At 40.0% G+C, this 17,732-nt stretch overlaps 1 protein-coding gene across 2 annotated transcripts in view; it reads left to right on the top strand.

The window, feature by feature from the left end:
* Positions 1 to 297: 297 nt before the first annotated feature.
* Zc3h12c (zinc finger CCCH-type containing 12C) overlaps positions 298 to 17,732 on the top strand; it is a 52,443-nt gene continuing 35,008 nt past the window's right edge. Inside the window, exon 1 of one of the 2 annotated variants that reach the window (XM_076925187.1) lies at positions 298 to 462. In XM_076925187.1, coding sequence (XP_076781302.1) covers positions 439 to 462 — 24 coding nt within the window. In that variant the 5' untranslated portion in view covers positions 298 to 438. Of the gene's footprint in view, positions 463 to 556; positions 926 to 17,732 lie in introns of those variants that run through there. The other variant, XM_076925186.1, reaches the window with a different exon arrangement.

Raw genomic sequence — 17,732 nt, 5'->3', positions numbered from 1 at the left:
CCCTCTCCACGCCTCCCGGGTTTCCCCCCCTGGCTTAGGGTTTCCTGTTTCAGTTCTCGGCGTTCTCCAGCAGCAGGTGCTGGTTTGCCAAGCTCCGCTCCAGTGGCAGCGAAGGAAGTCCAGAGAGCGGAGGGGAGGAACGCGGCACGCAGTGGCTGCAGCGGCTCCGGGCGGGCAGGCGGGCAGGCGGGCAGGCAGGCAGGCGGGCGAGCAGGCGAGCGAGCGAGGAGCGTGGCGGCGGGCGGCGGAGCCCGGGGGCGCCTGAGAGCCGCGGCCCTGGCGTGCGGTCCGCCGGGCGTGCGGGCGGGCCGGCGACATGGGGGAGCGTCCCGCTCGGCCCGAGCCCTAGCGGCGGCCGCGGCGGCCGGGCGCTGAGGCGAGAGGCGGCCGCCTGGCGGAGGGAGCCCGGGGCCGGCCCGGCTTCCAGAGCATGCCGTGATGGCTGCGGAGAAGACACTGCAGGTGGGTGGCACGGAGGCCCGCGGGGTGTGAGGAGGGCCGGGGTGGCCGCGCTAGCCTTTCCTCGCCGTCCTCTGTGCGGCTTGCACCCGAGCGAACGGCGCGGGAGGCCCGCGGGGCAGGGAGGCCGCGCCCGATCGCCGAGCTCAGGCTCCGCCGGGGTCGGAGCGGCGGCGCTCAGGGAGCTCCAGGCCCAGGCGGCTCCGACCCCCGAGGTCGAGTGGCGTAGCGCCCGCCGCCGGGAACACCGAGCGGGAAAGCCAAGCGCATCCTGTCCGCGGGCGGCGCCAGCCCCGTGGGGAATTCGACGAGGGGAGGCCGGGCCCGGCGGCCTAGAACGGCGGTCCAGTAGCTCCCGCCCGCCCGAGGGCCAGGGCCGGCGAACATGGAGGCGGGCCCGGGCGCCGCCGAGGGAAACGGACCCACGGCTGTGATCCTGCCGCTCGGACCCTCGCGCGCTCGTGGGGTGAGGCATCGCCCGGCATCTCCGTCCAGCCCCGGCCATTCGCTTTCATTAGCCATCTCCACTCGTCCTCTGGCGAGTCTTAGGGAAACCAAGCTTCCACCCCTCGCCTGGTCCCCGTCCTCAGCCTCCTGCCCAAAGCCCGCGCCCATTTCAGCTAGGCTCGTTTTTTAACTCCCTGTGAGGGACAAGGTGTTACTTAACTTGGAGAAATGAATCCCGCTTTTCCTCCCTACACTGCTTTATCCTTTATTGTCCCTTAAAATCCTTACAAACAGCGGTTGCTTCCAAGCACCGATTACTCTAACTGGGTCTCCTGCTGCTTTGGGTATCCGTTAACACTGGGGGTTTGTGTTCTCAGTTTTGTGATAGAGATGAAGCCGTAATCCACATTTAGGGAAAGTTCTCCTATTGGTTGCAGGACTGCCTTGGAGTATCTCCAGCTCCATCAGGCGCTTATTGATTCAGATTTTTTTTTAACCGCCTTCGAATAGATGAAGAGATAATTGGGCCTAAGCGTTGTATATTTAGAAATCTAAGAAAGTTGTACAGTTCTTCACTCATTTCCTTATTGAGATTTTCGTGTCTAATTCAAATATAAACAGAAACCAGTAGACCTACCTCACTTTTTTTTTCCCAAGACCCATTTAAAAAGACTGCAGCTAGAAGCAGCGGTACACATGCCTGTGACCCTAGCACTCCACTCAGCTAATGCAACAGGATCCTAAGTTCAAGGCTAGCCAGGGTTGAGTAGGAGAATGTATTAAACAAAACAATGGGTACAAGGGATAACCTAAGTATATTCATTCTCTTACATGTATAATTAATTGATTTTGCTTACAGTTTCTTAAATCTTGGTAGTCTCTGACTTATGAATAGATGGCCCAAGCCAGTTCACTTTTCAGACATGTCTTTCTGTTCTTGCACTTCAGCATTGTTAAGTCTGTCCACTTGAGAGTACCATAAAGACATCAAATGACCTGTTTGGTTGAATCTGAATTCATGACTTGAAGTATTTAAGTATTTTTTTCTTGAAGAATCGCTTTTACTTTCTAGCAAGTTGCAGTTCTTTTGGCATCTGACCATTAAGAAGAGTAAGCAAGCCTTTAGTCCCAATATTTGGGAGGCAGAAGCAGGCAGATCTCTTGACTTCTAGGCCAGCTTGGTCTCTATAGCAAGTTCTAGGTTAGTCAGGGATAGAATGTTGGTATCCTTGTCTCCAAATAAGCAACAAAACAAAAGAGGAAACATTATAAATAAAACAAATGACCATTTTTTTTCTCTTTGATATTTGGGGTTGAATTTTGGGATCTCCTGCATGCTAGGGTTTCTAACACTCATTTGTCATTCACCCAAGTGAATGGCAACAAAGAGATCAGTATTTTTTTAACTTCTATTTAATAATGAGAGTCTAATTAAACTATTTTGTGATGGAAAATAGAGACTTGGAATGTTTGTGTGCTAGGGGGCGCCTCTATTACTCATTTCCTTTTCTCATCTTTTTAAATGATTACAATAAAAATGTCCTGTTTTATATTTGGGGCCTCTCTGGAGACATCTTAATGGGTTACAACTGCCAAATTGGACCCCAAGTGGTTAATATAAAATTATCTTTAAAACATTTTCTAGTCCCAAATTGAATTACCTTGTTATTCTAGCCGAGTTCCATGGTTCTTGCATTCAACTACTGCATACATCTAAAAGTGTTGCAGTCAGTATATACTCGGTGATTTGCTTAAGTGTGGAAGAGTCGCAATTCTTTTGCATTCTGATTTCAAGTTTTAAAGAAACAAGATGTTTATTGAATTGTTTTAAAATGATTTTTAATGTTAGAATGTAAAATTATAATCTGGTCTGCCAGTTATTGTTCATTTAAAGTTGGTATACTTCTGTTTCATTGTTGAATAATTATTTAGGTGTAGCGTAAGGGCCCTAACCTCTGGAGAACTTCTTACTAACAGAACATAATGCTTAATGGAATTGTCTTAAGCATTGTGAGTGAAGAAGTGAAAAATTCAGATTTCGTTTAAGACTTCAAAATTAGGTTCAAGTAGATAGCACCAAGTGAGGGTCATGTCCTAGGATCCTGGCTGGAAAGCAGAGTGGGTGGGCCAGTGTCTGTGGCATGTGGCAGTCATATGGCATTGTTTGTATTAGGAAGAAAAGTAATAAAGGAGTGAATAATTAACATTTCTTGAAGGAAGATTCCAAGTTTAGTCTTTAACTATTTAGAGCCTGGAGGTTGACCTGCACTGTACCAAATATTCCAGAAAAGCTTCGTGTGTTTTAAGTACTAGTCAGCCTCATAGACCTGCAGCAGTTCCTCTTTAGTTAACAATGGTAGGATGAGGTTTCATAGGTAGCCATGCTGCATCCCTATTGTGACAATATTAAAGTCTCTGTAACTTTACCATAGATTTGCCTGTTACTGTTAAGATGAAACAGTACAATGCCATCATCCTTCTAGGGAGTTTGTTTTCAAGAAGGCAGACCACTTTCCCAAAGATGTGGAGTTATATTGTTTAAAGAGTTGAATCCCTCCTTCTGGTTCCTAGAATAATATGCATCAAGGATTTACTTATGGTATTGACTGTATTTCAAATATTTTCTTTTTTAAAATGTTATTTTGTGTAATCATCCTCCTGCTCTCAGACATTTGTGTTTCCTAATACCAACATCATAATAACTTTTATCGAATATCTCAGTAAAGACTTGTTTTGTGTCTGTGGTTTAAGAATGTATTTCTAAACATAGTGATGGAAAAGAATGCATGTTTTACCACAAGTTGAATTGATATGTAAACCCATTAGCAAAGAGTAAGAAGACTGTGGGGCAGTGGTGGCGCTCACCTTTAATCCTAGAACTCAGGAGGCAGAGTCAGGTGCATTTCTGAGTTTGAAACAACCAGAGCTGCATCAAGAAACCCTGTCTCAAATAACAAAGAAACAAACAAGAAAGAAGGTTGATTTTATCATGCTTTAATTAAAGATAATTTTAAAAATCTTTCACAGTTGGGCTGGTAAGATTGCTGCCAAGCCTGAAGACCTGGATTTGATTGATGGGACCAACAAGGTGGAAGTAGAGAATCAGCTCTCACAGATTGTCCTGTGACCTTCTGTGAGCACTGTAGCGTACACATATAAATTGATGGTCCAGGTGACTGAGAGTTACATAGCTCTGCTGAATGTCATTTGTGTGAGGTGTGGTAAATGCGAGGAGCTTTTATGTTGACTCACATCAGTGATGGGGTTTTCTCCGTCAGTAGCTACTCTTTAGTGACACTGTCACTCACTTTCTCTAATTTACAGATGATATCAGCTCTGCATTGTGAAGCTAGATGATAGCTAGCCAACCTTACCTAAAAAGTCAGTGACCTGGTGGATCTGTCCAGCCTGTTCCCCACATGAGACCCAGGATGGCTAAGAATGGAACCCAACACAACACTGTAGACCTTGCTTCAAACATAAGGGGTTTTGGTCATTTGTTTTGGTAATTACATTGTATAGTTTTCAAGCTCTGCAAATAATGTTGTGTGTTACTGTGTCAGAAGTTTGGACACATATGGTAGAGGATGTTAAGATACAGAGGTTGAAGAATGAAGGTTCCTGTTGTTTGGAAAAGGCATATGCAGCCTCTGACATCAGCCTGCCGTAGCCCTGTCAGTTCTGGGTCTCTCCTAAGTAAAAATCTTAACTTTATTTCTGTTCCTGCCCATCAAACACTGTCTACTTTGTAGCCTTACTTTTACTGGGACAAAAAAATAAATGAGGCTGATAAGACTCTTAGTGTAAGGCCCTGGCTTCCAGGCCTATGTCTGAAATCAAAAATCTACAGAGTGGAGGGAGAAAAGTATCTCTCACAGGTTGTCCTCTGACCTCCAAAAGTACTATTCACACACACACACACAGAGAGAGAGAGAGAGAGAGAGAGAGAGAGAGAGAGAGAGAGGGAGAGAGAGAGAGTTAGATACAAGACATTAAAACACACTTATCAGTATCATTGGTTTGATTGGACAGGAGATTTTATTTCTTTTGCTTTTTACTTCCTGACTTTTAGTTGTATTGGGAGGAACCAAAGTTGCCAGATGTAAAACTTCTGTAAAATCAAGCTTTTATTGTTACAAATGTGCAAGCTTATATTTTTAGATTTTTCAGAAATCCTTTAAATCTATTACTTTGTGTCTTTTAGGATGAAGCTAAAATTAGTTTTTATTCTTAGTCATCTGTACTCATTTCCTATTCAAAGTTATGTGGGCTTCGTTTCATCCTCTTCTGAGAGTTGCTCTGTTTCAGATCTTGGCTTTTACTTTATAATTTGTTTTAATTATTTTATACACTTACATTAAATGGTTTGCTCATATACTTGAAGCCACCTCATTGGAACTTACCCTTTTTAAATGTGTGTCATTTTCTTTGGCCTGATTGAGTTGATCATACGCATTACTTTCTGGGATTTTAGTTATAATTTTAAGATGACTAGTACAACTATAAACAACTTGAAATGTACAATAAGTGGTTTTTATAGATGAAATATTCCTGGTTTTGCTGAGACAAAATGTGCCTGGAGTAGCAGAAGTCATGAGTTTAAAGTCATTCTGAGTCCATACAAGGGCTCACTCAGTAAACTGGGATATTTTCTAAATGCTATCTCAATTATTTTTTTACTACTTCAACCTAGCTTTTAAAATTAAAATTGCAGTGTGATATTTTGGCATATTTTATCACATTTGTAAAACATAGAAAAGGTGTAAAATAATAATGAAAACATCTATAATTCTTACCTAAAGATAACTTAAAATGTGAGATTCCTTGTTTTTACTTTAAAATTCCTTTAATCATTATAAGCACAGCCTTCAAAAAATGTATGAACATTATGGTTTCTGCTCTTCATATTCCTTTAAGGGATTATTTTTACTGCCTGGATGACACTGAACATATTCAAGTATTACAATTTGATTTTTTAAAAACACTCAATAAGATTAGAAATGAAAAAGAAGCATTAAAACTGATATCATAAACATAAAAAGATTACTTGAACTTATGAAAAACTGCATGCTACCAACTAGGAAAGCCTAAAAGAAATGGATACATTTCTGGACACATAGATTCGATACAATTTTTTCCCCATAATAAACAATTGAGGGACAAATTTCTCTGTCTAAAGTGCTGTGCCCATGGTGCCTTCATTATGAATTTCATTTTTATTTTTATCATTTTAAAACAATGTGCATTTATATGAGTATATGCACATAAGTGTCCAGGTCAGAGACCAGAAGGAACGCGAGATGCCCTAGAGCTGGGGTTAGAGGCACTTGTCAGTTCCCTGAACTGAGTGCTGGACACTGAGTGAGCTCAGGTCTTTTACCTGCTGAAGCATCTCTCCAGCCCATATTTTAAACACACTGCCTGGCATGTGATCACAGCAGCTGACCTCTGGAGAAGGTACAATAGCTGGCATTCCTGTAAGCACCATATGAATGTCCATTTTTATGCACCTGTCAGTGTTTTTGCCACAGTCTGGCTGACTTGCTAGCCGTGAGTGGACAGAGTGCTCGGAAGCAGATTTTACAGTCAGGGGCCCAGACTGAGCTCCTATTGTGCTGCTGCATGGCATGGATGTGATCTGGGCTGCATTTCATTTTCATTTCTTAAGTCTCAGGTTTCTGGTCTATTAAATGGTGATAGTAGCAGCTGTTAGGATATGATCATGTAATTTATATGTCCTGAATTTTAGTTAAATGACTATCAGTAAGATAAACTTTTAAGTCATTGTTTGATTTCTTGCAAGTCAAAATGATTCTTTGGGGATATTTTTAAATACATGATTTTATCCAGTAGTAATATCTGAGGGAACTGTTACGGCTTTAATTTGTAGGCCCATGAAGCAAGCTAACTGAAGAGTATGGCAAACAGCAGTGTATTGCTTTTGGAGACATGGTGGGTAGAAATGACCCACCATGGTTATCAAGGTGAGACCATACTGTAGGAAGGACGGCTGTTCTTAGTCGGTCTCCAGCCATGTATTCTACAAGAAACTTTTAACATCTCCCATCTGAGTCATTAAAGGAAAGAAATGGTGCTGTTTAAAGGAAACTCTAGTTTTCTTTTAGGCACTTGCTTTATTGTCTTGTAAATATTGTCTTGTGATTTCATTTCTTCTCTCCACCAGTTTCCCTGTCCCTGACAGGGTTTCACTATGGCCTTTGGCTGTCCTGGAACTCACTGTGTACACAAGGCTGGCCTCAAACTCACAAAGATCTACCTGCCTCCACCTCCCTCACTGGGATTAGATGATTGCACCCCCACACTTACTACCTCCCATATTCCTGCCCACCAGTAAATCAATGGATTTCTTCTAAATTACTGGTTGCCAACAATTTTCATGCATGTTTTTTTTTTTTTTCACCAGTTACTAACGTCTTCTAATTAACATCACTAGCTGGAGTCTTTTCTGGTATCATACTCTTGTTTTTCTAACAAAACAATGTATGTGTTTTTGGCTTTTCTGGACTAAATGTTACCTCTTTTTCCCTCGAGAAACATCGCTCTAGATTATTTTTGTTTTACAAGTTAATAGGATGATATCACAGACAAAGGGATATAATAGGGAGTGTGAACTCGGAAGGCATTTGATTTGCGGCTCTGTAAATGGAAGAACAGCATGTAAGGTACAATGATAGGCTTTTCCTGAAGGATGTTCTTTTTTCTGTATTAATAAGAAGAAAACTAGAGTTATTAAACAAGTGGTATGTGGGAACCAGTGAGGCCGTTGCCTGCATGCTGTTCTTTCTTCTAGGTTAATAGAAAGAACCTTTATAATTATTCTATTGAGAATATAAAATAAATACTATAAATCAAGCTTTCTACTTTTTGTGCTGTAGTTTCCCTTACAAACATTTTAAAGAATATGCTTCTGCCTTTCCTGTGTGGCAGGTACTGTTACAAGTTACTATATGTATTGATCCTACTGGTCCTTATGACAACCCTGTTCTAGAAGTCAGCTGAGGAGCTGAGAGAGGATGAACAGCTTCTCTAGGCACAGGGTTATTCCAGGCAGCATGGTATGGTGTCCTTTCTTATACTCCAAATTGTAAGTGTATAATTTATTCTAGCCTTGCTCATCCTCTTCTCATTAGATTTCTGCTGCAGTTAAATGTACCCTAGGACTTACAGTAACTCTTCAGAGACAAAGTCAGTGAATCATCTCTAGAAATAGAGGCACCTAAATAGCAACAAGTGATCCCATCTGCTTCTATGGCATTGAGAGATACTGTTGAATGAGACAACCACATCTCTTTTAAGTCAGCAAGCCCTGGAGCCTGTGTAGCAAATGGGTAAGTTACAGAAAATGACAAGTCCTTCCCTCATGTTTCTACATTAGATAACCTAATAGTATATTCATATTTGAGTTAACTAAGAACATACAGAGTCACGTTTGGTGCAGAGGTAGGAGTTCACTATGTCATCTAGGGTACTGGAACTCATAACCCCCTTACCTCTGCCTCTAATATCTGACCTGCTTAATAGATCATTTTAGTACAACCAACATTCCTGGTTTTCTTCTGAATATATTTCAATAACTGATTTTTGCAAGGCAGTACGTAGTATGGCACACATGTGATATGAAAATATAACTAATACTGACTGGTTATTATGCATCTAATACTATTCTAGGGGTTTAATCATTAATTTTCAAAATAAACCATATTATATGCCTTTATTTTCCACAACTGGGGATAACCAGGCATGGAGAGATTAATTTGCCCAAGACCCTAGTTAGGTCAGTACATGGGTAAGTAGACAGACAAACACACATTTAATGTAATTATTTACTAATAATTCTTAGTGAATTATTAGTAAATATAATCTTATATAAAATGTGTCCATATTTATTTTTTATAATTTTTATCATATTTTCATATCATATGTAACATTTAAAAACTTATTCCTCTTACAGTATATCAGGGTCAGTACATACTCATGTATGTGCACACAGGCTCCTGCACACACATACACACACATTGTTCTTTTATATTACAATATAACTAGTTAAAAGTTACGATGCAGGTATAAAAGTTGGTTGGGAAGAGTGATTCTCTTACATTGTAATACATGCACCCACACATATCTGGAACACTTAAGAGTCTCAGATAAACATTAAAGGACAAGTTGAGTTGTAGTTCACTAAAGTTTCATGTCTAACAAGTATTTTCTAAGAGATAAGCAATAGGTAGTCAGAAAATATGAGTGAAAGAAATATTTCCTTATATTTCAGTATTCACATCACTGAAAACAAACACCAAAGTATTTTAAGTTTCTTGGGAAATACATGACCTATAAAGGGCTCTATTGAAAGATTAAGGAGACTTCAGTGGACTTGGTGTCGTGAGTTACACTGCTCAACACCACAAGACTCAGTGTCTTCCGTGGGGCCCTTACAAAAGTGCTGCTGCAGGACTCCCAGCAAGTCCATGTCAGCATGTTTGCTAAAAATGTTGTCAAGACAACTAACATGTATCTGGAAGAATGTTCATAAACCCATGGCCAGGATATGAATGTGGAAACAGTAGAGAGTATAACAGTAAAGGACTTGTAGACAGTGGATCCAGCCTGTTATAACCTACAGTAAAAGACTTGTACACAGTGGAACCAGCCTGTTATAACCTACAGTAAAGGACTTGTACATAGTGTACCCAGCCTGGTGTGACCTACAGTTGTTCATTTATGGTTAGGTACAGAAATAGAGGGAGATCAAGTGGAGCATGGAGTAAAGAAGTAAGCCCACCTTTAGAAGATAATATATGGAACTGGGACCATAGCTATCAAAACCCCACTAAAACCCTCCTATAGAATTCCCACCTCAGAGTAAAGGCCAAATTTTTTCTACAACCTGCAACCTGGGGACTCAGGACCACTGTGGGTGTGTTAAAATGTGGACTTGGTAAATCAGAATCTTGAAGATTTTTGTCTGATTCAAATGCAGTGTCAAGTTTTGAGAAGCATTGCCCCTTAACACTCTGGTTTCTCTGTCCTTCGTTCAGTTCCTTGCCACCTCTGCCTGACCCTCTATACACTCGATGATGCAGTATCCCAGTGCAAGACACCTAGGACATACTACTCAGTTTAGAGTGAAGCTGGTATTAAACATTTATAGGCCTAGAAGAATTTTCAAGAAAGAGCAAAATTACAATGGATTCTTATGATCCATTGTAGCTTTGCCATATAAAGTTCTCACAAACAATTAGAGAATGCTGAACCACTTCCCCCCACACTGTCTGTGGAAGATACTTTGTAAGACTCTAGTGGGGTTTCAGATAGTGTGAGTGAAAGCTGTGTAGACATCATTTATTAGATCTTGAAGACTGATCTGATGATGAAAACTCCTTTAATTATGATATCATTAGAACTATTCTTTTTAGCCTGCTTTACCAAGCAGCTTTAATTAGTTTGCCATGTGGAATTAACACAAAAGCGTAGCAGACCTGTGTGTAGCTTAAGAAGCTGGACTTGCCTTTACAAGATTTCCTCCTAGACTTACCGATCAAGTACATTGTGCTCCAGGAAAAAGACAGAGGCAGCAAGTACTACCCCATTGGGCGCTGCAGAACTGTGAATCAAAGGAACATGCAGGACTCAAGAGCCTTGGGCTTCCTTGAGTGTTAGCCCCACCAGAAACCCTACTTTGAAATTCTCATCACTCTGTCACATAAAGAGAAACTTTTAACAGGATAGCATTTTTGTATTCAGATCGGCAAGGACCTATTTTTTTTTTTTTTTTTATGATTGCATTTTTACTAAAGGATCGTCAGGTTTAAGCACACTGCTGCATACTAAATCATTCGAACAAAGGCGTAGCTGAACAGAGAGTAATTCTGCTCTCAAGAAGCTCGTCTGCCTCATAAATGAGTGCAGTAGACTCCTAGTGTTGTAGAAGTTCAAAGGAGTCGGGGATCTGTAAACATTAAGAAGACCTTATGGAAAAGTGAGCCTTGGATTTGACTTAGGATGACAGGTGTGATCAGGATGAGAGCACCTCAGGCATATCTCTTCACTTCTGCACCTTTGTTTTTGCATCTCTTTACTACAAGAGAAGTACATTATAGGGCCAGAGGAAGCCCTATAACCTTAAAAACAAAGACAATTAGCAACTCCTGATTTGAAGCTGTTTAGCCTGTGAATGATGTCATTGGAAATGACTTTGTCACAAGACACCTAGGGGTAATTAAGGAGATGAATTAAGAGACAAGTCTTTTAAGCCTGAGGGGAGGGTATCTGCCTGCCTGGAGGTGATTCATATACAGGAGGAGAACAAAGTTGAGAAGAGAAAATAACCAGGATTTAATTAACTAGAACTTAATGAAACAGCTGAAAACTGGGCAGAGGTGACTAGTTTCTAGAATGCACGGATTGCCGCAGGGAAGATCTCCTTAATCAGCTGAGAACACAGCTCATAGGTGAATGCAAACCTGGGCTGTGTTTTCCAAGGCTGAGCATCTGTTGCATGTGTATTTTTGTTTTATAAACATGAAAATTCACCTGAAACGTCAGTTATCTTTTGATTCAATGTTATTCCCTATCATTTTCCTCTCTTCTGCTTCTATTAATATCACCTATCAGATAACCTTCAGCCCACTCTATGTAACTCTGAGAGAACTGCTAATTACAGCCCCACATACCTCTAGCCACACTATTTAGGTGAAAGGATGAGCATGTGACCTAAAACTGCACTTGTAAGGTTGTCTCAGGAATTTGAATAGCCATCCCTGAGTCCTTAGATGAAAGCATTCCAGAAACCTAACAGGTCAGACCCTGAGTGCTGTCCTGGTCTTTGGCCTTCCAGAAGGTTTAAAAGTTGAGGGTTTTTTTTGTTTTTGTTTTTGTTTTTTTTTGTTTTTGTTTTTGTTTTTGTTTTTTTTTTTTTAATTTTATCCTTGTGTTAGTCAAGGTCACAATTGCTGTGATGAAACAGCATGACCAAAGCAACTCGAGGAGGAAAGGGTTTGTTTGGTTTACATAATACAAGCAAAGGACCACTGAAGGAAGCCAAAGTAGGAACTCAAACCAGGTAGGAACTTGGAGGCAGAAGCTGATGCAGAGGCCACAGAGGTTTGCTGCTTACTGTCTCGCTCCATGACTTGCTCAGCCTGCTCTTTTACAGAATCAAGAAGCACTAGTCTGGGGATGGCACCACTGACGATGCTCTGGGCTCCTCCCACATCATAGGCTTTGATTAACATTTTTAAAAAATTGTATAAAAGCAAAAAGGAAAGGGGGGCATGGGACAGGGGTTTTCTAGGGAGGGGAAATGGGGAAAGTGGATGGCATCTTAAATGTAAATAAAATATATATATATATAAAAAAAAAATGTTCCACAGGCTTGCCTACAGCCTGGTCTTAGGGAGGCATTTTCTCAAAAGAAGTTCCCCTCTTACAAACTCTATAGCCTGTATCAGGTTGACATAAAATTAGCCAGTGTAAGCCCGTAATCTTTTTATAAGATTTATTTTTCTTTAAAAGTTTGTTTTTCCTGTGGATAAAGAGTTTACAAAAAAAAAAAAAAAAAAACACACATCAGTTATTTCTTACTGTGTTGTGTGCTTATTTTTTGAGACACTGTCTCACTCTGAAGCCCAGATCAGCCTTGAGCTCAGCATCTTGTCCCTCCCACCCCCCACCCCCCAGTGCTAGGATGTCAGCTGTAAAGCCGGTGTACTTACTCTTGGTATATTGTGGTACTTTTAGGAGCAAATAAGTCTTACACTAAAGATTTTTGATATTTTGTTCTTGGTATGGATTGGGAAAGATGTTTTAATTATAAAACTGTACTTTTTTATTAAATCACTTTGTTTACATTTCAGACCAGTACTGGTTTATTTAATGGCTCAAAGGAAGATGCGTCTTGATTATTTTAACCTACTTCCCTATCCACCAACCATGTTTAACTTAACAGTGAGAACTGCCGAGTGGGAGCAGAGGATATGTTTGGAATCTGAGCTCTGCTCTGTGTTCCAGCGGGCTGTTCCCATTGGCTTTGTTTCCATCTGAATTGTAATGTATTAGTGTAATTCTGTTGTTTGCTTACTTTGTTGTGTGAGGTGTGGTGTTTGTTGGTCCAGCTGGCCTCCAGTTTGGGGTTCTGCCATCTGCACATCCTGAGTGCTGAGATGCAGATATATACAGGTGCTACTACATCTGGCCTTAGTATTATTGCTGGCCAGCCAGTATGAATATTGTTAGATTATGAGCTTTGTTTAATACAAAATTATTTATATTTGATAATTTTCCTTACTAGAAGGTTCCACTTGCATCTCTTATTTCTTATCTCACAATTGATGTTAAATACAAGATATACTTTATTATATTTTTTGTTGGATTACATTAAGGGCCAGATCCAAACATAAACTAATGTTGAGGTTTTCATGCTCTGCCTCCTCTTCTCTGGTCAAAGGGACTTAGGAGAATGTATATTTCTTCAGAAAATTCTAGAATCACCATATAAAAAGTGATATCAGCTCTTGGCATTCAGTTGATCCTGTGACTTTCTTTTAACTGATACTATGTAGTAGTTTGTATTTAGTTCATACAGTCAGTATTCTCAGTGTGGTGGTTCAAGGTTTCAGATAACACACAGAAGAATAGTTTCATGTGTGGAAGATCTTATGCCTTCCTAACAGAAAAGCTCAGATATGGCTATTAATACCTAGTTCATGTTTTAAACTCTGTTTATAAGTTATCTTTTATTTGTCTGGTTAGTTTATGTTTTTATACCCTGAGAGATAACAAATTAGAATAATCTTTCATGATACTGCTGTGGGAATCAAGAGTGTTCATATATTAAAGAGAAAGGTAACACATTAGGGGAAAGATAACAGAAAGTCAATTTGAGTCACCTCTGGTCAAGAGGCTTGCTTCCAAACACAGCCTCAGGATATATTTGTATCACTTTCTTGCCGCAAGGCCTGATTTTCAAACGATAGATTCACCCTTTGCATTGTCCAATTACAGGGAACACCAAAAGCTGTGCTGGCTCCTTTTCTCTGTGTTACTTTGTTTTGTTTCTGTCATATAAGTTTTTTTGCAGTGACCCAAACAGAGCTCATAAGGGTCAGCTGCTTTTGTTTGTCCTGCAATGGGAAGTGGATGAGGCAGGCCTATGTGACTAAAAATGCCAGACTGGGCCCTTTTCACCTACAGATGTTTTAATGTGCTTAACATTATCCAATACTGGCAACTGAGAAGGTATAAATATCGCAGCAGGATCTGATTAGCTTTTTTTCAGATCACTGCCTTTATTTGCTGTTTGGGGGGAGGGGGAGAGCTTAATCCAGAGCTGTAGTTGAGGCTTCCTGCTGTGCTCGGGGCAGTTTTCCTTCTTTGTGATCCTCCCCTCTGGCATTAAAGCTATAAACTAGTAACTGTGGTAGCAAGTGTTCAAGAAAAGGAGAAAACCAAGAGGCATGTAAGTGTCCATTCATGCTAGACAGTGTCCTTCTACAAACAAAAAGAAAGGCCTTAATATTAATACTGTTCTCACCCTGTCTTCTACTTGGGTTTTTGGTTGGAGCTGTAATTACTTTGCATGGATTTATGCTGTCTTAATCATATTTATCTGATTTAGGCCTTATTGCTTTCAGAGTTGATACCTTTTTCCTCCATCTTTTAAAAGAGTTCTGGGAATGGAAGGAGATAGAGATAAATCCTAATTTTCCTCATTTTTGTGATACACATATGTTTACCCAAAGCGAGGCTTTGCATTCTATGTACTTGACCTAGTAATTTGTAGTAAACTGTGATGATAAAGACACTTTATCTTGATTTTCAATGAGCTAATAAATTCAGACCAGAGGTTTAACTGTTTCTGCTACATCACAACAGTGCTTGGCAGAAACATAGTAGCTCTCAATTCAGAAATTAACACAACATCCAAAATCTAGCCATTGAGTTTTATTCAACAATATTGTCACTGGGCTGACAAGATGGCTCAGTGGGTAAGGGAGCTTGCAAAGCCGGGCAACCTGAGTTTGATCACTGAGTCCTACATGGTGTAAGGAGAGAACCAACCTGAGAAGGTTATCCCCTGACCTCCACACTCACACAGATACACACACACACACACACACACACACACACACACAACTTCAGTAAATACTAACTTCTATTGAGGGAAAATATCCATAGACATGATGACCTACAATATCTTTTAATTCTGGAAATAGATACCAGGTTTTTAGTCAGCATGGCGAATGTTTTTAGTGAAATAGCTGAAAATTTTAAGTGTATGAAATAGATTTTTCATTTTGTAAATAGAGAGAAACCTGATTTGTGTTTGAGTGAACATGAAAAGGACAAGGGCAGAAGTCCCAAAGAGAACTTCCTTGTCTTAGGTTTTCACAAATGGTCCCACTGTGTGTGAAAAGAGAAGTTGACTTAGATTGTTTTCAGTATTTTAGTTTTATATCTTTAAAGTCTGGGCTGTGCATAAACTAGTAGTTCTTAGCCTATACTGGAATTTATTTGCATTTCAGTGAAAAGGGAGTGTGTATGTGCAGCAGTGTGTACAGCTGTGTATGTTCATGTGCATGTGTGCAATACATGTGTATGTGTTGCTTCTATACTACACACATAGGTAGTCTACATCACATAAGTAAATAGAGCAGCTGTAGACTTGTTCCAGTAAGGAAATACCACAATGTCTTATGGTGTTGACATTTGGATTAAATGTTGTCATAATCTAGCTCACTCAAGCAATAACCTGTGCAGCACTCAGAAGCAAGGAGTCCATTGAATTATGAACGCTGTCACGTGGAACATAGAAATGAATCGAGGGTACTTATTTAGTGAACTTTAGATGGCCTTCAAAATTATCCCCGAATTTCACTTTTTTTTTTAGTACTAACATATTCTAAACTTACATTTGAGAATTACAACTTGCAAATTTTATTAAATACATTTTTTAGTGATTATGTTATGAAAGGTTTTGTTTTACTTAATTAGATGTGGCTACCAGTATCTGTAATAAGAGAGTTTTACATTGCTATATTACATAGTTCAGCTGGTCTGGTGTAATGATTTTAGGTTGAAGTTAGTTTTGATTAAATGTACACTTTTATGTTACTTGTTTTCAAAAACTTAGACCAAATTAGTATTTTATTTTACTACATTTCTAGAGAACTTTTAAAATTAATTTTATTTGTAAACTTGTATGCCTTTTATTTTGCGATTTTCACCAGCTCTTTTAAGTTTTATTATCTTGTAACTCATTAGCAGATACTTTTTGTTGTTGTTGCTGTCTTTTTTTTTTTTTCCAAGACAGGGTTTCATTGTGTAGTCCTGGCTGTCCAGGACTCACATAACTCAAGAGATCCACCTGCCTCTGCCTTCCTAGTTCTGGGATTAAAAGGTGAGCACCACCACCCACCACCACCCACCACCACCCAGCTAACAAATACTTGAAAGTACAGATTTTCCACTGTAGCTAGAGAAATAGATTAACTATAACTTGTGCCTCATTTCACCAGTAACTGGTCTATTAAAGGAGATTGCTGCAATAGTTAGCTGCTACTTTGATACACCTCATTTTCTTTCTCAAAGAAAAATGAAACACTAACAGACTAATATATAGGCTCAACTTTTTTGGAAACATGCAACTTTTACTACTTTAAAATATAATTGCTTTCTTTGTTTTCGTGCATTAAAAACAGAGGAAAGGCTGAAGTCTGCCCAAGCCAGGTGTTTCTTGTTGGCAGCCTGCTCCCTAATGACTGCTCTCATAGAGCAGCTGCCTACTTGTCAGCTTTGTATGGCCTATTGTTGCTGCACACCCCTCGTTTAATACACATGCTGCCCGGGGCAGACCCAAGAATGACATCAACTTGCTTATCTTAGAAACCTACGAACCTGACGCAGGGTGCTGAGGTTGTCTTGCATCTGCCTGACTAACTAATTGTGAGCTTTCTGGCCTGTGATTGGCTGTTGCTCCACTCGGTAATAGGTTAAGCAAAGACATTGCCATTCCATCTGTTCAACCACTCATTGTTCTTCTTGCCTGCCTGGAAGTCTGCAGCTAAAATTGTTGTTACTGCTGGAGCTGCCACAGAAACCAATGTCTTTGTATTTTCCTGCTAACGTAAGTATCTTACTACTTAGTGCTTTTAGAAGTTAAACTTTGCTGCAAAGGCTATGTTAGTGCCAGTATGCTAAAAGAATCTGGTTCTTTCTATAAGAATATATCTGTGAAGCAGAGTTTTATGTTATTATGTTTTTGCATATACTTTTAGCTTAGTGAATGCGTGTAAGTGACAGGCATTAAACACAATCATTTGGAACTTAAGACAAGTTATACAAAAGTTCTATATCCTGCTAAACAACAAATTTAGATTTTTCTCTTGTCAAATGCCTTTGTTTCTCACGGCATCCCTGTGAAATGCTGGTCAGGTTCAGTGGATTGTTTCTGTTATGTGAAGAGTCTAGTTTGCAGAGATGGATTGAGACTGATCGATGTTTCCAACAGCTGCTTTTAAAGATGATGATTAAGCATTCAGGTGCCTTGTCAACAATGTCAGTATTGCTGTTGAAGTTATTTTCTTTCTCCCTCTATTCCCCTTGTTGTAATTTCAGATATTAGGTTGAAGATACCATTCCAGTTAGTTTCAAGAGTTCAGTAATGGGGAACTGAGGAGTATACAAAGACTTTCATCTGTCAGTTGGGAGGAAAAGAAAGAATATAAAGGGTTAAAGAGAGGTTTTCGTTTCTACCACATGCCCTATTGTGTGAACATATGCATAAGTCTATTGAAAGTTTTCAGAAGATA

The sequence above is a fragment of the Arvicanthis niloticus genome, chromosome 26, assembly GCF_011762505.2.
Source record: "Arvicanthis niloticus isolate mArvNil1 chromosome 26, mArvNil1.pat.X, whole genome shotgun sequence".
Classification (NCBI taxonomy): Eukaryota; Metazoa; Chordata; class Mammalia; order Rodentia; family Muridae; genus Arvicanthis; species Arvicanthis niloticus.
This window is presented reverse-complemented; position numbering and strand designations above follow the sequence as displayed.